Raw genomic sequence first — 23,411 nt, 5'->3', positions numbered from 1 at the left:
CCAATAAGAGTGCTGACAGCCAGTCACTATATGGAGGCGGCATTGGAACATGGGAGGGGCATTTTTTATTGGTTCCCCTGAATTGGCGTGTAGTAGTCAAGGTGCATTGCTTTGTTCAAGGCAGCTAAGACAGCCCTGACAACAAAAATAATATATGTTTACTATGGGGGCCATTCCTCTTCAATGCCAGAAGGGGACAAATATTGGCTCATACACTAGTTTTATACAATGCTGACCTGCAGGGCTACAGAGGGCATCTTCGGTGTCTATGTGGCCGCTTATGAGGTCCCTCTGCCCCTCCCCCTTTTCAACATGTGCTGACTCAGCATAAGCCTCTACCACACTGAGGGACAGAGTTATTAAGCCTGGTGAAGTGATAAAGTGGCTGTAATAAAGCACCAGTCAGCAAGCACCTAACAGGTTGGTTTTTAAAAATGACAGTTATATGCTGATTGGCTGGTGCGTTATCACTTTCCACTTTATCACTTCACCAAGCTTAATACATCTGCCCATCAGCCTGTAGTACTATTGTACCGCTTTCACACAACGGCGGCTAAATATCCCAGCAATTACAAAGTGCCAGGTTATCCGGACGGTAATTTGCTCTATTTCACGGGTTTTGGCCTGTGTGAAAGGGTCAACGTGGATCTAAAACTCTGGGGTCTCCGACCCTGGTCATTTGCAGGGTTGTAGACCCAGAGTTCCAGATTCAGATTGACCCCTTCACACAGAAAAATGGCCCGTGTATTTCATGAAATTCAGGAATTTAATTGTCTGTGTGAAAGGGGTAATAGTGCTGGCTGGGCTAATAGGATTTAAAAGGACGCCCTTGCTCAGATTCTCATTCGGCTCAGGGTCTGCTCACATCTTTAATCAAGACATCTACTAGTGGATATTAGATATAGTAGTAATATTCTGTCAAATAATAATTTCAATATTTTATTAAAGAAAAAAAAAGGTATCTGACTTATCTCTTCTTCATTGGGTGCTGTATATAACGGGTGTGGTATGGGACTCCGACAGTCACACTGCAGGTGCAAACTTATATAGTAATCCATAGCAATCAGCTATAAATTACTGTTGGCTACATTGTTATGTTGTATTGGGCAAGTTTGCATCAATGGTAGTAAATTACTTGTTTTCTGCCATTTGCTTCACATACACCTGCTCTTTGTAATCTTATGGTTAAAATCAATAAAACCTTCTTGTCAATACAAAATAACCCCCACTGTCACTCTGCATAATGGCCCTCATCATGCATGGCAGATAATGCAGGTTGTTTGGCTGACGCTTCTGCAAGTAAACATCAAGGAACTTTGCTCATTTCCAATTGAAAGCTGTGTTTCAGTTGTTATGTCAGATATTATTCAGTGTTAATCGCTCAGTGGTTGCAGCAAATGGCAGATGGAAATCTTTGGATTAAGGCCCTTATTCTGGTTCACTCGCAACGGCATATTCCTTCTCAAATGGACAAAACCAGGTGCACTGCAGGTTGGGCAGATGTAACATGTGCAGAGAGATTTCGATTTGGGTGAGCTATTTTGTTTCTGTGCAGGGTAAATACTGACTGCTTTATTTTTACACTGCAATATAGATAAACCCCACCCAACTCTAATTCTCTCTGCACATGTTACATCTGCCCCACCTGCAGTGCACATGGTTTTGTTCATTTGGGAAGGAATTTGCGAGTGAACCAGAATAAGGGCCTAACTGTAAACGCCTTTAGCTTGCTGTAGCAAAACTAATTTTGTAAAACAAAATTGCCATTTAATGTAGTTTGTAGCTTTGGTATCCACTTTAAAGATCAAAATTGTTTGTTGGTTGTTTTAATAGGTTTACATGTAATATTTTGGTATGTTGGTCTTCCATGAAATATATACAGAGAACACTTTCTAAAACATTCACAAGTTGTTCCTGTAAAGATCAGTGACCGTTTCAAGTCAATGACCTGGATCAATAAATGAAATGCCCTTTTCCGCAGCAATACCCGTGTCCACCACATAATAAATATACCACTACACTGACAAATAGACTGGACTACATGTTGTCATATACACTGGTGTTAAATGCAGACACTGGTGCGTTTCCCTAACAGCTGCGTGTGTTGTGTAAGAGGCATTTATTACGCTGCCTAATCAGATCTCCTTTCAATGCACTTAACACAAGTTAAGGACATCCCTGGACATGGTGCGTCCGTCAACGACCGCTCAGGCATAAGAAAAAGCGTTCATGTTTATCAACCAATTAAGGGGCCGATTCTGGTTCACACACAGTGAACCAAAGTCTGACCCTGCCCCGATGTGCAAACCCCAACTGCAAACAGCTGCAGTGAGCTACTCAGTTGCTGGGCAGTTCGCAGAGTGGACGGAGTGAGGGACGGGGGCATTGACGGCGCTGGGCCGTGGGAATGGCCAGCATTTCATAGCCTTCCCCATGGAATTGCTGGGTGTTCCCATGGGTACGCGGGCGGGCGGCTGATGTCACAATGTCAACCACCTGCCTCGCACTCGTCCCAATTGACATATTTGCAAAGGCAGGGGAAATCATTTGATGGTCGCCGACCATCGAAGGATTTCTCCTGCTGCGGTCACATGCGAGGGAATGTGTCTTCCTAATACATCTCCTAGCAACCATACGGTGGTGGGAGTATTTGGTGGCATGACGGGGCGGTATCACATGGACCCAGTAAGCTGAGAAGCTCGCAATCAGAATGACCCGCTAAATGCCAGTTGATGTCTGGACTAAGACAGAATAATTCTACATTTTAAACCTACATTAAACTTTTTTGACATTAAAAACCTGAAAAAGATTCCATATACCCTTGCTTTAAAATCATTTAGACATACCGGTATACATATTTATATATATAAATGTCAATAAAAAACGTTTAAAAACCGAAGTTATACCCCTTTCACATTGCACTTGTAAAATGGTATATTGCCGTTTTTTTCACATTTCAACACGTTTAAGGCTGCAGTGGGAAAGCACCAGAGTTAATTTACAGGTTAAAGATAACCGGTATTTCAAAACGTTTAAAAAGCAGAGTCCTACACGTTTCAGAGACGTTTTTTATGCAGTGAGAATGGCTCTGAAACAGTATTTAGCGAAAAAACCGGTATTTAGCAAAAAAAAAAAAAGATTACAGACCTGTGATAGGCTGTCCCGTGCATTCTGCCTTGAAACGTATTGAGGGGATTAAAATGGGTTGACTGATGTGAATGGTATTAAAAACGGTAATCTACTGCAATGTCAAGACTCAGACCCGTTTTAAAATACCGTTTTTTAAAACGTTTAGGCAGTGTGAAAGTGGTATAAAAGTGTGTAATTTATTGTTTAAACTACAAACCAAGAGGAAACAAAACTTTTATTTATAGATTTTATTTAGATTTTTAAATACAAACATATTACCTTGTAATTGTTTTTGTAGTTTAAAAAATTATAACAAAACATAGCATAAAAACATCATAACTAAACCACAAAATAGAATTTCTATGTGTCAATGGAGAACGAAAGCAGTTTATGCAAATAAGAGATTACTATTGATAATAAGATTATTGAAGTTCCACTGATACAATTTCAGTTTATTGCATCGCATGAGCATATAAAATAGCAACTGTTATGTAGGTTTTCCTTTTGCAATTTAAAAGTATATGTAAAGTGTGTACACTAATGTATAACATGAGGCAATATATGTTTTTATAGGTGCATGTACACATAAAACAACAGAAAAGTTTAAATGGTGATTATTGGTCCAATTAATAAAATACATAATTATCAGCAAAAATGAAGAAAAATAATACTGAATGTAAACCCTTAGGTGCTAGAAGTTCATAACAAAGAGGTTTATTAAATCGCAAAACAAACTCCAGGAGATAAAGTTCTCACGTTTCCATGTTATTCTAGAGGCGGGAAAGGGCCAATAAATATTGTTTTATTTGATTGATGGCATTCCCCATAGAAGCTCATGGGAGGTAGAGAGAATGGGCGTGAATGGGACTGTCTAGAGCAGTGGTTCCCAACCTTGTTCCTCAAGTACCCCCAACAGTGCACGTGTTCCAGGTCACCCATCAGGTGCACAGCTGCACTCATTAGTCAGACACATTTTAAAAGAGCCACAGGTGGACCTAATTTTGTAACTTGTGATTCTGTGTGGAGTCCTGGAAAATGTGCACTGTTGGGGGTATTTGAGGACCGAGGTTGAAAACAACTGGTCTAGAGAACAGGGCATTATTATTACATGGTTTAAATTTTGTGCTAGACACAATTCTGGAGACTGTGTACACATCGGAGTGTGACTGGTAACATAATATGAAATAAAGGTCATTAATTATTTTTAAAAAATTGATCAAGCTATACCGTAAACATTGAATATTACTTTTCAAAACTCCTATAATTAACCGCTTTCTATATTAGGTTTATCAGACATTTAAACATGTCCTGTTTTCTCCACTCATGACACCTACAACAATGTACATTACTGTATTTTGATATTTCCTGGTCACCCACATCGGACATCTCTCCATTCCCGCCATCGCTCTACTTACTTTTGGTAAACATTAGGTTTTCTGTGGAGACCTGACAGAATTATTTTTTGGATTCTACTGTAGACGAAAACCAGAATTTGAAAAAAAAAAACATGGAAATGGGGGAAAATGTCCTCCATTGTGTCTTCTATTATATTTAATGCAATTCTAGAGCTTTCTGACAAGCAAACATAATAAACAAAGACTGTGTAATAAAGTATGCCTTTGTGCTACTCATATACTGTATGCATGTGCTTTTACCAATGAAGACTAGAAAACTCTTTTGCTCCACTATAACCTCTTAACAGCACGGTAAACCTGTAGTGGAATATCTGCACTTAGAACCAGTCCTTTATTGGTTTATACATTGCATTTTGTCATTTAGAGCAGATTTTGCCAGCAGATAAATAGATCACATGGATGCAAAGGATCAATTTCCATGGCAAACGTTTTCCTACTGGCAAGTGTCGGAACTCAGTCCAAATAATTTTGTTCCTCGTAGGTCTTCCTATGACAATGCAGCCCTCATCTTCTCCCTGTGACTCTTAATAAGGGTATTGCTTTTGTTTTTTTCCAGAAAAACACGACAACCATGTGCAGATCAGCATTGCCGCAGCTGCTCCTCCTCCGGTACAATAATACGCCCATCCAATTCTGCAGGTGCCTGCAAAAAGCCAAGAGCAACAAAATAATTAGCATGGCTGCAGTGATCACACGGTCATGTTGCATAATGGTGTTATTAGTTTTGTTTAATTTATATGGCTCCACAAGGGTTCTGCCGGGCCTAATAACAAGAAAACAGAGACGATACAGGACATGTACAGGGTATATACACATTGCTGCATCAGTAGTCAGGATACTGAGATAAGCATTGAGGAGGCAAATGCTGATGGTTAGGTGCCACCTATCTACAAAACTTCAACTGGGCTCTCCAGACCCACTTCTTCATCAAACTCAGCCATCTCTAAGCCTAACCCCTGTTCCATTTTCACTTGTACCCAATCAGTGATGAAAATAGCTTTCTGAATTAGGCCCAGAACTCCTGAGATTTGTCTAGTCATGAGATAAATAACAATATAATGTTATGGCTAGAACAGTGAATGGATGCTATTGAAAAATATGCACTAGATTAGAGACTCTAGCACGTCAGTGTATATTCATGAAGGAAAAGGCTTAACAAGGGTAGAGGTTTAGGAGCCTGCCATGGGTACCAGCACTGTGCCCTGGCTGGCCACCATAAGCATAAGTATTAGTCTGGGCCAAGCAAGCGTAGTACTGTCGGGTTCCACTCTGGTACATTTCCTCTAAACGGAAGATCCTATACTCTGCTTCTAATTCACAGAGACATGGCTAAGGTAAGCACTACATACATATGCGGAGACTGAATGATATTTACTGTATAAAGGCCACTCTGACACGCTGTATAGAATCTTATTACATTATCATTGAAGATTATGTTTTAAGAATCCAAATCCTTGCATCTGGTTATACAAAAAAGAAGCCTCATACACTGCATTCTGGTCACTTTATGCCCTCTGTAGGCAAGTACACTCTTTTAACATCAACTTTATTATATTTGTGCTCATTTATAGTGGTCTATTCATGAAGCAGTGAAAAGAGTGGCGAAGTGAGCAAGTGGAGACCTTTCCATGGCAACTTGGGAAGATCTGAAGGCACGTGCGGAGGTCCAATGAGGAGGACTATATGAGGGTATAAATGGCAGGTGGCCTTCCATGCTGTATTGGTATGATCACCTCTTTCCTAACACTTTTTTGTTACTGACCTTTAATTATCATATTTGCTTACTATATTAAGGATGCTATTATGCAGCAAAATAAACAAAATAAATTGTGAAGTTGGGCAGCAAAGTGGCAGATGAAGTTTCTCTATAGATACATGTGAGATATTGCACCTTTGTAGGGTACATTTATGCTATTTGAGACTTATTAATGGAATATAAATTGTTGAAATCTGATAACGAATTTGGGAAACTAGTAGACTGTAAGCAAAACAACAGTGTTCAGTGTTAGGCAGCAGCTATGAAAGCTACTGTAGTAAATTCTGAAATGCATAAATACATAGTATTACTACTGTATAAATCACTTCTCAGACCACATACAGGGCCGGCTCTACCACTAGGCAGCTGCCTAGGGCGCCGGGAGCTGGGGGGCACCGCCAAGTCTGCATATCAAAAAATGAAGGATGTCTGTGACTATCATTATTGTATTTAATGAAGGTGGAGACCTCACCTCCATATTTTCTCTTGAGGCATACTTCCCTACTTTGCTGCCCCCTCTTCCTTGTACTCTGTTGTGGGAAGCAAAGGGCAGGGTGATGGGGGCATCCAGGGAAAGCAGGGGACTTGCCCACCTTCCTGAGGAGCTGGGAGGATCACTCAATTATTGGGAACCTCCCTGCCATTCCAGAATGTTAGGTAAGTAGGCATTAAGGGGTTGGAAAATGGTTATTTGTGGCAATATGGGGGGAGGGAGTAGGTTGAAGTTTTGCCTAGGGTGCGGAGAAGCCTTACACCGGCCCTGACCACATATTACATACAGTATAGCATACCTTTTTGTGCACCAGTCTACAAGAAGAATGAAGTGGTACAGTAATTGATAGGACTATAAATGGAAATCCTTATTAACAGAATGTAGGGCTACATAACAAAGAAAGAATAGACGCATTTGACTTCTTTACATTGGAAAAATGGCACCGTAAAGGTGACCCAGTTAATGTATATAAATAAATCAGACTTCAACACAAAAGATCTATCTAAAGAGTTTTTCATTTCTTGCACTTTGGTGGCGACAATGGGAATCCACCATATCTGAAAGGCAGTCGCCTTCCCACCTGTACAGAGAGAGATTCCACACTGGGAGAGTAGTCAGATCATACTGCAGGTATCTTTATACATGGAGGACAAGGGAGACAATGCATAACATGGATTTAATGCATTTCTTACTATAACTACTAGAAAACATTTATTGTAGTCAGGGAAAACATAAGATACAGTAGGCAATTCATTTGTCAGAAATAATTCATTTTCCACCACCATAAATTAATATTCCTTCATAAAGATCAGCACTGTCACTCATAACAATAGGTGAAACCTGATGAACTTTGACCCCTCCCAGCATTGCTACCTATGTAACCATAATACAAATCCACTAATGTGAAAAAGGAATCTAGAAGTCAGCTTGGAGTTCACCTTACTTATGGCTGCTTCTATAAATAACAGAGAAAACTGCTTAATGTTCCAAACACTGATAAAGTAGAAGTGCTTAATGTGTGAATATATAGTATACAGTACATATAATAACACCTATGAGTAGCTGCAATAGTGTGATGCATAGTGTACAAATAGGTTTACATGTAACTATTGCTGGTTACCCCATTAAGTACACACTGAGCAGTACCGCTCAATTGTACTGCATAATGCCTATTGCGCTCTCAGACACACTGGATAAGATGCTCTGCAACTCCTTCAGCCTAACTTAAGTTTAGAATCTAAAGGCGTGTGCACATCGTGGTACAGCTACAGTAGGTGTGTTTTGGTGTTGGTACAGCTAATGTGTTGAAGTCACCACCCGCTAACACATCTACCAGAGAATACATGCTCTTCCTCTCCATTCTTGCAACCAGAGACCCTGCTCTGTATATACTGATTGTAGGAAAAAGATGATGATTCAGGTAATTGCACATCTTCCTGAAATCAGTTATTGTAGAACCTGGTCAGTGAACAGTGTGTCAGGGGAAAAAGCAGGTTATGGGCTAGTAATTGTGGTAAGAACATCATCGCTGAAGGCCCTCATACACTGCAGAGGACTCCTCCCCTCTGAGAAATCGCAGACGATCCCTCCTTGAGCCGACCTTTTCCATTTATTAACAACTGTCCAAACAATATTTCCTTGCAGACACTTCTTTATATTATTGTGTTGTGTACAAATATGGGAATGTGATTAAGGATAGGGTAGATATGAGAGTTCAAATAGGTTTGACAGTGCTACGACCTAAATGTATGCCTGGCACCAGGGCCGGCCTCAAGGAGTCTTATGCAGGGAGAGGTGATGCACGTGGATATCAAAGTTATGGATGTTAATTACCAATGGCTCGCCTTCTCTGTGCTAGCCCTCCAGCTATTAGCCATTCCCTCCCCTGGCACCATGTTAAGGCTACCTACTGCCCGATATTCGGGTGCTGGCCACCAAAGGCTGATGGGCTACACTGTTCTCAGAGGCAGCCTTCATCATTCGGTATAGGAATGGCACATTCCGCATAGGCTCTTGGAAGGATTCTCCCACCAGGGACCGGGCAGGGGGAAGTGGGGTGTTAATAGCTCCAGAGCAACTCTATATTTGAATAAAGAAAGAAGGGTTTGTGCAGGAAAATATACATAGCGACATGTGTGTGGGTCCACCAGACTTTATACATGGACCAATAAAGGAAGAGTCAGAAGAAGAACATAACCTAGGGACATGGTAGCAGTAACGTCTTGTGACTTGGCTAAGTTTTTGTGTTGGGATGAGGTCACAGTGCCTCTCTGTGGCTGGTTGTTGGTCTTCAGACTTGATATATATCTAAAATGATGTAGTCACATAGAAGGTATCAAATATTGATGGATTTAGAATTAAAACAAGAGAAGCCACACTCCATTATTCTCCATAAAATTTAAGGTGCATTCATCTTCTGCAGGATAAATGGAAGACGGTTGGAATAAGACACCTTAGAGTCTCCTGTCCCTCATTGTCACCACATGTAACATAGTAGTGTTGTTTTGAACTATAAACTTGCTAATGTCCCAGCAGTTCTATTTACCAGAATAAAAATTGGAGAAGGTCAGTAATTTCACAGACTCTAGAGCACATCAAGATGCAAAATTATTATTTAACACTCACATAAATCATTTAGAAGGATTATTAAGCATAAAATTGGTTATGCCTGTGTTATAATAAAGTTCCATGTGTTGCAATAAATCCTTTCCGGACACAAAAGATAAAGGTCGATCAAGGCAAGAGGATATTTCAGCTTTAATGTTGCAGCTCCCAAACAAAACTTGTAGAGGTAAGTACATGGAACATTCCCATATGAACATTCAAGTGCCCAAATTTCAGAAACTTGTTAAGAACTGAAAAAATATTTGGGACGTGTATGTATGTGTTGTATATATGACGGAAGCAGGGCGTACAGTGCACACGTGCAAATGGGTCAAGGGGACCTCACACCGCTTTCCATGCACCTAGAACAGACTCTGACACTGGTACTGGACATCCAGCTTCAGAAAAATATACCCAGCACAGCAAACAGTGGAGACGCTGGCACTTTGCAGTGGCTTTGTTCCATTAATGTGCTATGGTTAATAAAAATCCTGTAGTGCCACTGATATCCATGATTATGAGAAGAATGGGGGCCCATTTGCTCCGCCCTCTCTCTAACTGGTCCTTTCACCCTCTCTGCTGTCTTTCTCATCACCCACAGTACCCCATACACTACCCCATTCAGATGGCACCAAAAGTGTGCTTTTGAGCCATTCCCAATTGGAAAATGCTTGGACGGATTGGGGCCAGCAATGATCTAGTCAAATTAGGTTTTGCCAAAATGGACCATATTATTTTATTTAGTACAGTATGGTCAGATGTATACCACTTGTTAATCATTGCAGTCGTGGTTGGTAGCCAAGGTTATGATGCAATAACAGCACAGTAGTATATGACATTCCAGTAGACTTATTTGCTAGATAGAGATAAGATGGACAAAACTATCAGCCTATGAGCAAATATAAGCCATTGTGTGTACTACCTCTTTACCTTCTCTGTCAAAGTTTAAGATCTTTTCATCACCTGCTAGTGATGTCATACTTTACCCCTATGATGTCACACTTTACCCCCAATGATATCTCATTTATCCCTTCCCATTAATCCATCCCAAAAAGCTATTGTATTGTAACAGAATAATTACTTATCGGAGAAGAGCTCTAAAAAGAGATAGTGTACAATAAAAGCTAAGAATTGGACTATACTTATTGTTTTATACAGTTATACATACTATCTTTTACTAGACAAATACAAAAGAGAGAATATAATAAAAAAGGAGGAACCCCTGTAGAAATACCCTTCACATTTAAATGAAAAACTTTGTACAGCTTTATCCGACTTGGCCCTGTTCAGCTATATTTCTTTTTACTTAGGTTTGAATATTCAAATACAAGTAGCAATTAGTTAAATGAACCCCTTGAGTTTTTTTCCTCCTGCATGAATTCATTAATCTTCATCTAAGACTCCAGAGAGATCATTCAAATTCAACACAAAAAAAATCAAAGCAAAATGATTAGTGAGTATGAAGTTCAGTCAAAATAAAAAAGGTAAAAAAAAAAAAGGTACAGGATCCCAAGATATATTGATCTAAATACAAATATATCTACATATGCATACATAAATACAGAAACACACAGACACACACACATAATATATATATCTACATATACATATATATACACATATATATATATATATATATATATATATATATACACACAAACGAAGGTGCGGCACTCACGATCAGTCAAACAATAAACGATATGCTGCCACAGAGGTTCGATCAACGTTTCAAAACGTTATTGTTTTGTCATCAGGTGACATCAGGTGTCATCTGATGACAAAACAATAAAGTTTTGAAACGTTGATCGAACCTCTGTGGCAGCATATCGTTTATTGTTTGACTGATCGTGAGTGCCGCACCTTCGTTTGTATATCACAGCAAGTCCCTGCAGTGAAGGCACCGATCGCTGAGAGGTACTGTTACTGGGAGTGCCGGACCGTCTTCCCTATATATATATATATATATATATATATATATATATATATATATATATATATATATATATATATATATATATATATATATATAGACACACACACATATAGATACATACTGTACACACACATTATACTGTATATAAACATATAGGTCATGAATTAATTATGGAGATATTAAAGTTATTTCTCAAAGCCAAAACCATATATTTTTTTTTTACTTCAACTAAATGTCCCACAAATTGAGAGCCATTACATTTAGGACCAAGTCTTCAATAAACGCTAATATGCATATTTAAATGACCCAGGATAAGATTGAATGTGCAACGGTAGTTCCTAGAAGCAGTAACTCGTATCCTCTGTATTGGGATTTGGAAAACAAAGTCAACAGGCAGAATTGTCACCAAAATGTTAATATTTTCGGGATGTCTAAATAGATATCAGATTGAAAGGGAAAAGGTTGATATTCACAATTGCCAATATGGTCAAAATGTAGACAGGTTTATAATGCTGACATGTAACATGTTGACACCAGAATGCTGACATACCATTTTTTGTTGCATATTTTAGCCTAACCCTAAAAATAATGCTAAAATGTGTTGTCAACATTCTGATGTCAACTTAAATGTTAACATGATGAACATCAACATCCATGTTACATTCTGATCAGAAACCATGCATTGATATTGTAGGGAAATACGGCGATGCTTAAATCCAAATCATAACCTATTTAATAGATCTATTGTATGTGTTAATGAGATGATCGCAATACAAAGACACAGGTGCGCACATTGAGAGATGGACCCTGTGCTAGCTACCTGTGGCGTTCTCAGTCCATCTTGCATCTCTACGCCCAACGACAAGTCATTTATAAGAATTACTGAGCAAGAAAATTAATCAGTGGGGCAGATGTATTAAGCCTTAACAAGAGATAAATACAAGGGTGATAAGGAGAGATAAATGTCCAGCCAATCAGCACCTTACTGACTTTTTTCAAACACAGACTGTAACATGGCAGTTAGCAGGTGATTGGCTGGACGTTTATCTCTCCTTATCACCCTTGGATTTATCTCTTGTTAAAGCTTAATACATCTGCCCCATTATCGTGTATGCAAATACAAATAAAATGTATGGGAAAAATAGGTTTCTGTAATAGTATATATCCAGACATCCAGGGCCGGATTAACAATGGGCCTGATGGAGCTACAGCTCCAGGCCCACTCTCCAAATAGGCCCATTTTGTAGCTGAGGGCCAGGGCTTTCCAACGAGCCCAGTCCCGCGTCACTAGCCCCCCGGGAACCAGAGATACCGCCAGGCAAAGCTGGATAACATGGGACCCACTAATTCCGACCTCCACCCGGTTCCAACGGCTGCCAGTTCCCCCTCCAGCATCACAGAAGCTCGAGGTTGATCTCAGTGGAACCCAAATCACTGGGCCTTCAATTTGATACCTGGTCTATGTGGGTTCATTGGATATAGAGATATTGCGGGTAAACCAATTTTTTTTCATTTCTGAAATGTAATTTCATGGCTGTTCATGTTGTTTGAGGACGATTTCTCTGGAACCAAATGGCCCAGTTTCACGGGACGAAAATCATTCGAAGCCTACATGTAAATGAGTCAGTTGGTTCTGAAGATATAGCTGGTTGTTTAAAGGGGGGCAGGGGTGGTTTTCTCTCCCCCCCTCACCCCAGAAAATGCAGGGACTAGGCTGGTGTAAAAGGGGCCAGTCCGGGAATGTCCCTGCATGATCCTGGGACCATATTCCCGGGTAAGACCCTGCATTTTCTGGTGTGAAAGGGGTATTATTTCGAATAGCAGTGCTCTGAATACAGCCGGGCAGCCCCCTGCTCTCTGCCTGGCTGTCAATTGCTGTCATTTCTGCCCGGCAGCGGCTGTCCTCCAGTTACCATGAGCATTTATTCCTCCTTGGCAATGAGAATGTTATTCCACATGGCAACGAGCATGGAACCCCTGGCAATGCACATGGAACCCCTGGCAATAAACATGGAACCCCTGGCAATGAACATGTAGGTAAGCAACACTTATGTAGCATAAATTTTAATAGGCATTATGGTGTTTGGCATAATACGTAATGGAGATTATGGTGTGTGGCTTAACATGTAATGGGCATTACGGTGTAAATTTTTAATGTGTGCCTTTGCCCCTATTTATGAAGCATGATTTGTATAAGGAGTATATGGTGTGGTAAATTTAGGTGACCACATAAAAGGTGCTAAAATATTGTCTACAAAGTTTCGGCTTTCAGTATTTTTTTTATGATTGGAGTGCCGCCTCACCCCGCAAGTATCTTAGGACATCGGGGTACTGCAGGTGCACCTTTGGAGTGCACCCACCAATATATCTCCCTGCATTTTTCTTATGCCAGTCCCCTGCCTTTTCCAGGCATATTTAATTAGTTGAAAGTATTTACACAAATAGAGACACACCCATGAGCAGACCACCCAACCAGAACACTGGTCATGCCCCCACATTATTAGGTGCTGGCCACAACCCCCGATTATTGCGCATAATAGGCCCTTAATCATTTTCAGCTCCAGGCCCATTTAGACCTTAATCTGGCTCTGCAGACATCTGGTATGGATTATGGGGTTGCCAGTAATTAGGTTGACCCTAAAAGGTCAACATGAACAAGGTCGACATAGGAAAAATGATGACACAAGCAAAAGGTTGACACGGAAATGGTCAACACATGAAGAAGAGTTTTTCTGGTTCTTTTGGTTTAATTTTGTACATTTGATGGCATGGATCCCAATTAGTGTACAGCGTAGCCTTGCATGGTGAGTGGTGCCTCGCTCTGCTTCCCTCTGCATACTTTACAGTCCCCAAACATAGTCCACGTGGATGGTAAAGTGTGAATAAGTTTAAAAAAAAAAAGTTGTCGACCATTACAGTGTCAATGTAATGTATATCGAACCAGATTCCAGAGAACTGGCCAGGAGGGTTCCAGTAGATCACAGTGTGGAGGGACTTGACCTACACACATAGCTACATCTCCAGCATGGCGGGCACTGTGGTATAATGTGAAGTATTTTTTAACATCTTCCATGAAACTGCAAGGACCCCGACAGTTTTTATTTGATAGATTCTACAAATCAAGTGTCTGCATTTGCTGGTTTTTTTTTTAATCAAACTTTATTTGTGATCTTTATTTTGAACACAATTTTTAATATATATACCTATAGAAGCTTCGTACTTACCCAATTCAAACTGCGCTGATAGATTTCCACAAGCCTGCCGGACTTCCTCACTGCTCCAGCCCAAAGGATATAGAGCGCATCCAGATCCAATCAGCAGTCCTGTAAAGAAAACGAAACACATTACTCTACAAAACTGTGCAATGTTACTTTGCTTCAGACACAGAGAAATAGTCACATCAGCACCAGGATAGTGTTCCCGCTAGGCTTATTTTACAGGGCGCTGCACCCTGCCCCTTTAAAAGCCGCCGATTTCCGCCCTGCCTGTTTTTGCCCGCCCTGCGCCCTGTACAAGTTAATAGCTGCTGCCGCGCTAGAAGTCTCCTCCCGCTGACAGTGATCACAATTGATCACGCCCCCTTTTTCTGGAGCCTTAGGCGCGCACATAACCCGAACCTTCATTTTGCCTTTTAAAATTAAAATGTGCCTTCCTGACTGAAAAATGTGCCCTCACGATTGAAAAATGTGCCCTCCCCATGGACAGCACCCTGCCCTAAAAAATTTCTAGAGTGAACACTACAGGACAAAGAACGACACACAGAAGGTATAATTTACATGCAACTATTATTCTGTGAATTTGCAAAATCAGTCAAGCAGTAGGTAAATAAGCGGGGTACTTTAAAAAAACAGGCGCAAATAATAACAGACAATAATTTGTAGCAACATAGCAACCGCTTAATTATCCCTAAAAAGCAGCTCCCATATGGTTTCATGGCCACCACTAAACAAAAAACATAAAATTTAAGTAGAGAGCGCTCAGAATAATAGATAAAAAAAAAGAATCACATTTATTTTTAAACCATAAATGAGAAGTGTAGAAGATGGTGTTAATTACTTAGTTTTGTGGGTAGGGACTGAAGCCAGTAACATGGGCCAAGATTAGCTGAGCAGAGATGGAATACTTAAGATGCCCAAAGCATTGCTGAGAAATGTGGCACCCAAATAGCAACATCTGTTGTGTGTCATCACCACCATAATACAGCAAAGTCTCTGTGCACCTCACACGTAGAAAAAATATCTTAGGATATCAACATCACAGCTTTAATGGCAGTCAAGTGAGAAAGTCTCAAATTAATGAACTGCAGGATCTGCTCCACCTCACAGAACATCAAAGTTAACAGAAAACAATTATAGCAGTAACAACAGGTTTCTAGATATATCTTTTTCACAGACAGAAATTATGATAGAATGGTCACATAGCTGATATTCTAATATAAAAAAAATAATAATTTGAGGATTGTAGTCCATATATATATATATTTTTTTTTATATCTGTTCTCTGATAAAAAACAATTTAAAAAATTTGGTACTTGTGTACTATCACGGCTCCCATGATGGGCATCGTACAGGGAAAAATCGCATCGCATGCGATCTGATGCGATGTCATTTTTCACAGAAATTATGGACATGAGTTGAAATCATGTAAAATGCACCCCAAATGTCATTTTTCACACTGTACCACCCCCACTATCAACGCCAACCCGAAGCATGGCGAGCACAGCGAGCCCGCGAGGGGCAGCGGTACGCATCGTACGACCTTTTCATACCCCCACTATCCACGTTGAGAATAGAAAGTGTGGCGAGCGCAGCGAGCCACCGAGCCTGAAGCGTGGCGAGCGCAGCGAGCCCCGCGAGGGGACACGGATACCTGTGAAGCCCGCGAGGGGACACGGATACCTGTGAAGGTATCCGCGTCCGCTCGCCACGCTTCGGGCTCAGTGGCTCGCTGCGCTCGCCACACTTTCTATTCTCAACTCCACGCCGACGTGGATAGTGGGGGTATGAAAAGGTCATAGGACGCGTACCGCCGCCCCTTGCGGGCTCGCAGCGCTCGCCACGCTTCGGGTTGGCGTTGATAGTGGGGGTGGTACAGTGTGAAAAATGACATTTGGGGTGCATTTTACATGATTTCAACTCATGTCCATAATTTCTGTGAAAAATGACATCGCATCAGATCGCATGCGATTTTATAAAAAATTGCATAAAAACACGGGAAAATCGCATCGCATGCCACTACATATGGCATGCGATGGGAGCCGTGAAAGTACACAAGTACCAAAAATTTTATGGAGGGTTTTCAATCCCTGACGATATTTGTGACAGGCGCAAATACCAACAGTTTGAATACAACAGGAACATTGGACCTATTCAATGGTTTTGCCTGATTGTCGAAAACATTCCAACAGTTGAACGTGAATCGGCGAATCCACATCAAAAACGGCCACTAATTCAACAATTTAGCAACCGATTCCGACAATTAAGTTTACACTTTTAATAAAGTTGAATCTGCAGCGGTGAGCCCCGGATGAAATTGCCAGGATAGGATAAGTCCTGGCCGATATTTACGAGTTCAATTCACATTACAGCTTAAACATAAGTAGTGAGGACTTGATCAACGTACTACTAGGGGCTGGTGGCCAAAGATGGAGAGGAGTAGGCAGATGAAGATGGTCACTGAGTGTTTGAGTATGGGAGAGCTGTGAGTGACATGTGAAGAGAAGAGGGCTTAGATGACAGGAGTGAAGATATGGGCAAAATGACCACGCTTTAGAAGCTTTAACAAATCTAGCACCTACACCATTGTTTCATTCCTCAGTCCTCAAGGCACACTAGGGGGTACAATTAATAAATTGTGGGTTTATAGAAGTGGAGATGTTTCCCATAGCAACCAAATTCTAGCTATTATATTCTAAAATATGCTAGCTAAATGATTAGTAGAATCTAATCTCCACTTCTATAAACCTGCACTTTAGTAAATATATCTCTATGGCTGGTTTCACAATTGTATATTTAGCTGTAGATCAACTGATATTCAGATATATCTCTTGACAGATCGAACAGCGTGTTCTCTATAAGCACTGCCCAAACCCGGTTGAGCTGCCAATCACCATTGACTCCTGCAGAGGGTATTTGGGCAGTTGGCAGATTATCCAAACACACAATGCACTGATACAGATGTGTCCACTTACATCTAACGTGCTTTTCAATTTGCGCTCTTCCACGTTACTTCATTGCATTGCAAGTTACGTAATGCTTTATTAAATTGTAACTTTATGTAGTATTAGAAAAGACAGTGTGTAATGTTCTCTACACCACATGTCCCCTTTTCTAAAATGCACTGCGCATGCGTCAATTTGCAAATGAAGTGCCGAAAGGAACCTGTATTGTAATTTGGTACACAGTAAAACCAAACAGTTACGAACAATTAATGTAGCTAAGGCATATTGGCGGCAGCAAATCATTTTCATTTTATCATCAGCACACTATACTATATAATTTTTTTTTGCTTAAGAGAAGCTCGCAAAGCATTTCACAGGGTGAGCTCGATTCTAGCTCAACAGTGTTCGGCTACTCGGGTGTGGTATGAGGCACCGACAGTCGGGATCCCGACAGTCATTATCCCGACGTCGGGATCCCGACTGCCTGGTCTCAGACAGCGTGGCCAGCGCAACAAAGACCCTTGCGGGCTCGCTGCGCTCGCCATGCTGGCGAGCTATGCTCGCCACCTATTCTATTCTCCCTCTATGGGGGTCGTGGACCCCCACGAGGGAAAATAGCCGACGACCGTCGGGAACCCGGCCGTCAGTGTATTAACAGTCGGGATCCCGACGTCGGGTTAATGACTGTCAGGATCCCGACTGTCGCGATCCCGACTGTCGGAATCCTGACTGTTAGGATTTGACTTCTACAGATATGCTATGTCCCCAAGCATCATTGAACGTTAAAATAGGTTTAGAAAACTATGTATTAGTGAATCTTCCTGGATCTTTAAGCTCGATACTTTAAGCCCTTCAGGCTTAAACGAAGCTCTAGACCTTACTTGTATGGATTGATGTTTAGGGTGACTTCGGGGTTAGTCCATGCTAATTCCTCTTCTTTTTGTCTCCCTTTCTTATTCCCCCCCCTCCTTTCCCCCTTTTTATATCCTTTTTCATGTTTTCTATTATAAAAAGCATAAGAAATATTCTAACAACCAAAATGGAGACATTGTGTTGCGACTGTGGAGACTTAAGTCTACCCGGGACACTTGGATATCCATGATGCCCCGGGTCTGCAGACCAGACTCCCCACATTCCCAGCACACTGATCGCTTCATTCAGATTTATATAGATTGGGTTTTATATAAAAACTAACCATCCTGGTATACTATATAAGTTTTCAAAATAAAATAATAAATAAAAAACTAAAAATATATACACTGGCTATTTATATATCCATCTGACTCTAATTAGTCGCTCTGTTTTTTTCCTCCCTTATTCCCCTTCCCACTTCCCTTCCCCTTCCCTTTATGATCCCTCTATATTGAAAGAACACTTTCATTTGAGTGTAAATAATCAAATAAATAAATAATTAAATATAATCATAATTGATGTTGAGTTTCGTGAATACAATACTATCTATGTACTAATTGATTGTGGGCATATATATAAATGTAATCACATTGAAACTAATATACTTGTTTTGCTATAGGCAGAAAAAGCACATTAAAATTTACTGTTAGAAGCCGACTGTAGCCTGTTATTAAATGGAACTCTCAGAATACTAATTTGCTGCAGATTAATACTGAAAAAATATTCATCTCTCTCCTATGTGAATAAATTCACAATCTTGATCAAACTTTTTCTCTCTTAGAAAATATATAGCTTTAGTATTATACCATTTAATATAATTTATCTATGTATCTGTATTCCCAAAAAAAACCTTATGTATATACAAAATGTTGCTTGATCAATTAATTAATGAAAGCCTCTGTATATGTATGAAATGCCGTTTAATTGATCACCAATTTAATATGTGTACAGTCTTTGTGATGTTGCTATTCAAATGTAAATGCTGTTTTGCGTATACTGAATAATTATGACACCGGGCACACTTTATGTATATTAATTTACTAGACTATTCAGCTATTAAAGTGCTAATTAAAAACAGATGTCAGATGCCTATAAATACCGTATACTAGGTCTCACTACTATCCGTCTTGAAAAAGTTCCCGTTGCTAGGGAACGAAACGCGTCGACGTCATACGCCAGCACGCCAAGTTACGTGAGAGGTCACGCTACAGCACCATTAACTTAGAGCCTCGCTGTGCACATTCCGGCTTCCAGCGGCAGACTCCCGCTCGACATATTCAGCCGTCCACTGCCGTACAACCGGCTCACGCCTTGACAGTCATATATCTGGAGGATAAAGGACGCCAGTTACCATCCACAGCGGGTAGAGCCCGCTGTCATCTGGGCTCCCCGCCCCACCATCTCCAAAAACATCAAGGAGGGTGAGCATACATTAAGGAAAGTCTCTGCGCTACCTGACTGCATATCACCTGGCATTTCTAAGCGCTTAAACCAGGCATTTCGCATCGAGCTTCCATTCTAAACAAACTGTTACAAATATTTCTGGCTTACTAAAATCCTGCTCCATCCTGTCATTTAACCCAATCATCTCTGCTATCCATCATCTGGCTGATACTAACATATGCTAACTGTGCTGCTATGCCCATTTGCGGACTTCATTACCCCACTGGTGTTGCTGGCTACTTTTAACTTATTGTTTGCTTCTTGGGACCTCATTTGTATATGAGTAACCCTTGACCTTTGAATATATGATATATATTGTCTAGATCTATTTTAAATATATGCATATTTGTGTATTTTATATTCTTTTTCATATATAAAAAATTTGTTATATCATTTTGTGCCCTGGTGTCCTTCTGTTCAGTGTGAAATCGCAGGTGAACTTTAGATCGGTTCTTTGGCAGCGCAGGTGCATTAAAACCTTCTTCTTTTCAATCTTCTAGTGAGTTAATAGCAGACTCATTTGCCCCTGCTGCAGCCATAGACCGTTATACATATATATTATTTTTACAAAATATTTCCAATATATATATTTTTTATTTAAAGCGCTGGGTTCTGTGGGCTTTTGGAGACCTCTTAGGAGTGTCCTCCATACCCTCAGATTTTCTTGTCTTCCCCCATTGAACGTTAAACTGCCTGATGAGCAAGTGGCAAAGAGACCTCTGTATTGTTCTGGAACAGTCAAAGCGGTATGTCTGAACTACTGAATATTGCAGATAGGTGTTTGTAAAATGATTAGATGTATTCTATTAATGTATTACTTTGAGTAATAAGGTGTAGTCCTTTCAAATATTAAAGTGCCATATAAAATTGTATTGGGATCTCTCCTGTAAATACTAGTAGAACAATTTTAAAGACATCTCACAGACATATTTCCATTATTGATGCTTTTTCTAATACCTTCAATAGTTTCAATGCTTACAATAAAATACGGTTTCAGCTGGCAAAAATGATAACCTTGATTTGACTTTTTATGCTGTATACAAGACAATAGCTTCCTTTTGAAGAAAACAGAAAAAAAAAAAGTCCAACTTTGATATCTTGACAAGAATAATTATTTAGACATTGGATGCTCCTCCGCCTTACCATGCTGCCAAAAATAAAATCCTATCCTCTTCTATGAGCTGAAAGCTGTTTGATCTCTTACAAGCAGACAATACAAATCCAGGCAATCTCACATCTCAAAGGAATTAAAGCACCTGATCCACAGACACATTCTTCAGAGGTTTAATAAAACAAGTGTGCAGGTAACTCCGTCAATGCTAGAGGCATTTCTAACTCATCTCTCTTTACCAAAGTCAGATTTTCTTCCAAACACCGAAAAGAGAGAGACAGGGCGCATTTAAACGGAGTCTATTATTGAAAGGTTTCCTTTGTATAGTGATCAAGTAGGAATGCACAGAAGCCATATTTTTAGAATCTATTGAATACTATTATATAAGATTCAGCCGAAATCCAGAATAGATTCTACAATATTACAAAGAAGCAGGAGTAACCTACTGTATGTGTTAATATATTTTTTTAATAGTTACCCCTAGAAAGTAATAACTCTGTATTATGTGTGCTAGTGAATTTATGCATCCTGAAAATGGGAGTATGATGTAGCAGGACTTGTTGCTAGATACACTCTGTTAGAGAGTTTATCTAACACACAGTGGGGCAGATGTATTAAGCCTTAACAAGAGATAAATGCAAGGGTGATAAGGAGAGATAAACGTCCAGCCAATCACCTGCCAACTGCCATGTTAGAGGCTGTGTTTGAAAAAAGTCAGTAAGGAGCTGATTGGCTGGACGTTTATCTCTCCTTATCACCCTTGCATTTATCTCTTGTTAAGGCTTAATACATCTGCCCCACTGATTGGTAGGGGCCAGTGAGGTTGTGACAGTTCTGTATTGCTAGACAGAGCAGTGGTAACTGATACCGACTTGCCCGTCTGCCTTCCCTTGCAAGGCTAAATCCTCCAATGATAGGCGTCACTCTGGGTCTTAGTGAAAAAAGTGGTACTTGTGTACTATCACGGCGCCCAACGCATCGCAGACCATAAGGCATGTTCCACAAGGTCATACAATTTTAAAATTGTATTGCTTTGTATATGGCATACAATGCCATACAATGCGATGGTATGTGATTATAACTTGTATAAGCACCCTAACGGGTGCTTACAATGTTAAATGCACTCCCACGCCACCCCCCAAGTATAAACGTGAACCCGAAGCGTGGCGAGCACCGCAAACTCGCGAGGGGCGGCGGTACGCGTCCTACGACCTTTTCATACCCCCACTATCCACGTCGGCGTGGAGTTGACATTATAAAGTGTGGCGAGCACAGCGAGCCACCGAGCCCGAAGCGTGGCGAGCGGACGCGCAGAACTTCACAGGTATACGCGTGCGCTCGCCACACTATATAAAATCAACTCCACGCCGACGTGGATAGTGGGGGTATGAAAAGGTCGGAGGACGCATACCGTCGCCCCTCGTGGGCTCGCTGCGCTCGCCATGCTTCGGGATCACGTTTATACTTGGGGGGTGGACTGGGGGTGCATTTAACATTGTAAGCACCCATTAGGGTGCTTATACAATTTTACATCGCATAGGGGGCTTAAATCGCATCGCGATTGGATGAATTTGGATTTTCTCTGCCAAAACCATTCTACCTATTTAATTGTATTTGTGTGCAGCCATATTACCTTTTTGCTTTTACTATGCTACCAGCACCTTAGCCAGCCCCGGTAGTAGAATTAATAATTGCAGAGACATCTGGGACCCATATTGGGGAGGGGGAAGGGGCTTATTGTAAAATATTTAGTAGGAATTCTTTGAAGATGATTCATAGGTATAATCCAAATGCCAGCAAATAAAGGTCAAACCTCTGTGTACAAGGCAGGAATGTTACATATTCTTCACTTTACATGGATTATTTCATAGAACTTGAATCATTCTATTGTTATATTACTAATACACATTTTCAATAACTGTATTAATTGGCTTCTTTCTTAAACCCTGGTCACACGGTAGATTACACTCTGCTGGAAGGAAGAACCTGAATTCCATTTTCTGTCTCATGCTGCCGAGCAGCTCAGACTACTGCCACACAATTCTTGACCTGTGTGAGACTGGCTTGGATCCCAGCTGCATAGCAGAAATAGCCAGTCTCCGAGCCTCATCTGCCAATTCCACTCGCCACTTCATTTCACAGTCTCTGCTTCCTTTGTTGCAGGACATGTCCTTAACCTGCCTCAGACAGACCGACTTTGTGTCTCATCCTTTGTAGGATTGTCCGCTACATTTAGCTGAGGCTTAAACCCTTTAAAAATGATGCCTGCTTTTTTAATGTATTAAACCACATTTTGATGTGAAATTTCTATACAACAGGCTCTTCTCTTGCTCAGAGGGGTTATAAGCAGTGGCGGTTTTTACCTATGGGCTGCAGGGCTGCAGCCCCCCCAGGGAAAAATCCGCCACTCTCTCTGCCTAGTCTGTGAGACTGCTCTGGCTTCACGGTGACTGGC

At 40.7% G+C, this 23,411-nt stretch overlaps 1 protein-coding gene across 1 annotated transcript in view; it reads right to left on the bottom strand.

Annotated features, from left to right (window-relative positions):
* Positions 1–3,362: 3,362 nt before the first annotated feature.
* Positions 3,363–23,411, bottom strand: part of LHFPL6 (LHFPL tetraspan subfamily member 6) — a 143,191-nt gene continuing 123,142 nt past the window's right edge. Inside the window, exons 3-4 of the mRNA XM_083169747.1 lie at positions 14,555–14,653; positions 3,363–5,187 (exon numbers count right to left, since the gene is read on the bottom strand). Of these exons, the coding sequence (XP_083025873.1) occupies positions 5,069–5,187; positions 14,555–14,653 (218 nt within the window). The 3' untranslated portion in view covers positions 3,363–5,068. The remainder of the gene's footprint in view (positions 5,188–14,554; positions 14,654–23,411) is intronic.

The sequence above is a fragment of the Crinia signifera genome, chromosome 2 (genome assembly GCF_055691185.1).
Source record: "Crinia signifera chromosome 2, ASM5569118v1, whole genome shotgun sequence".
Classification (NCBI taxonomy): Eukaryota; Metazoa; Chordata; class Amphibia; order Anura; family Myobatrachidae; genus Crinia; species Crinia signifera.
This window is presented reverse-complemented; position numbering and strand designations above follow the sequence as displayed.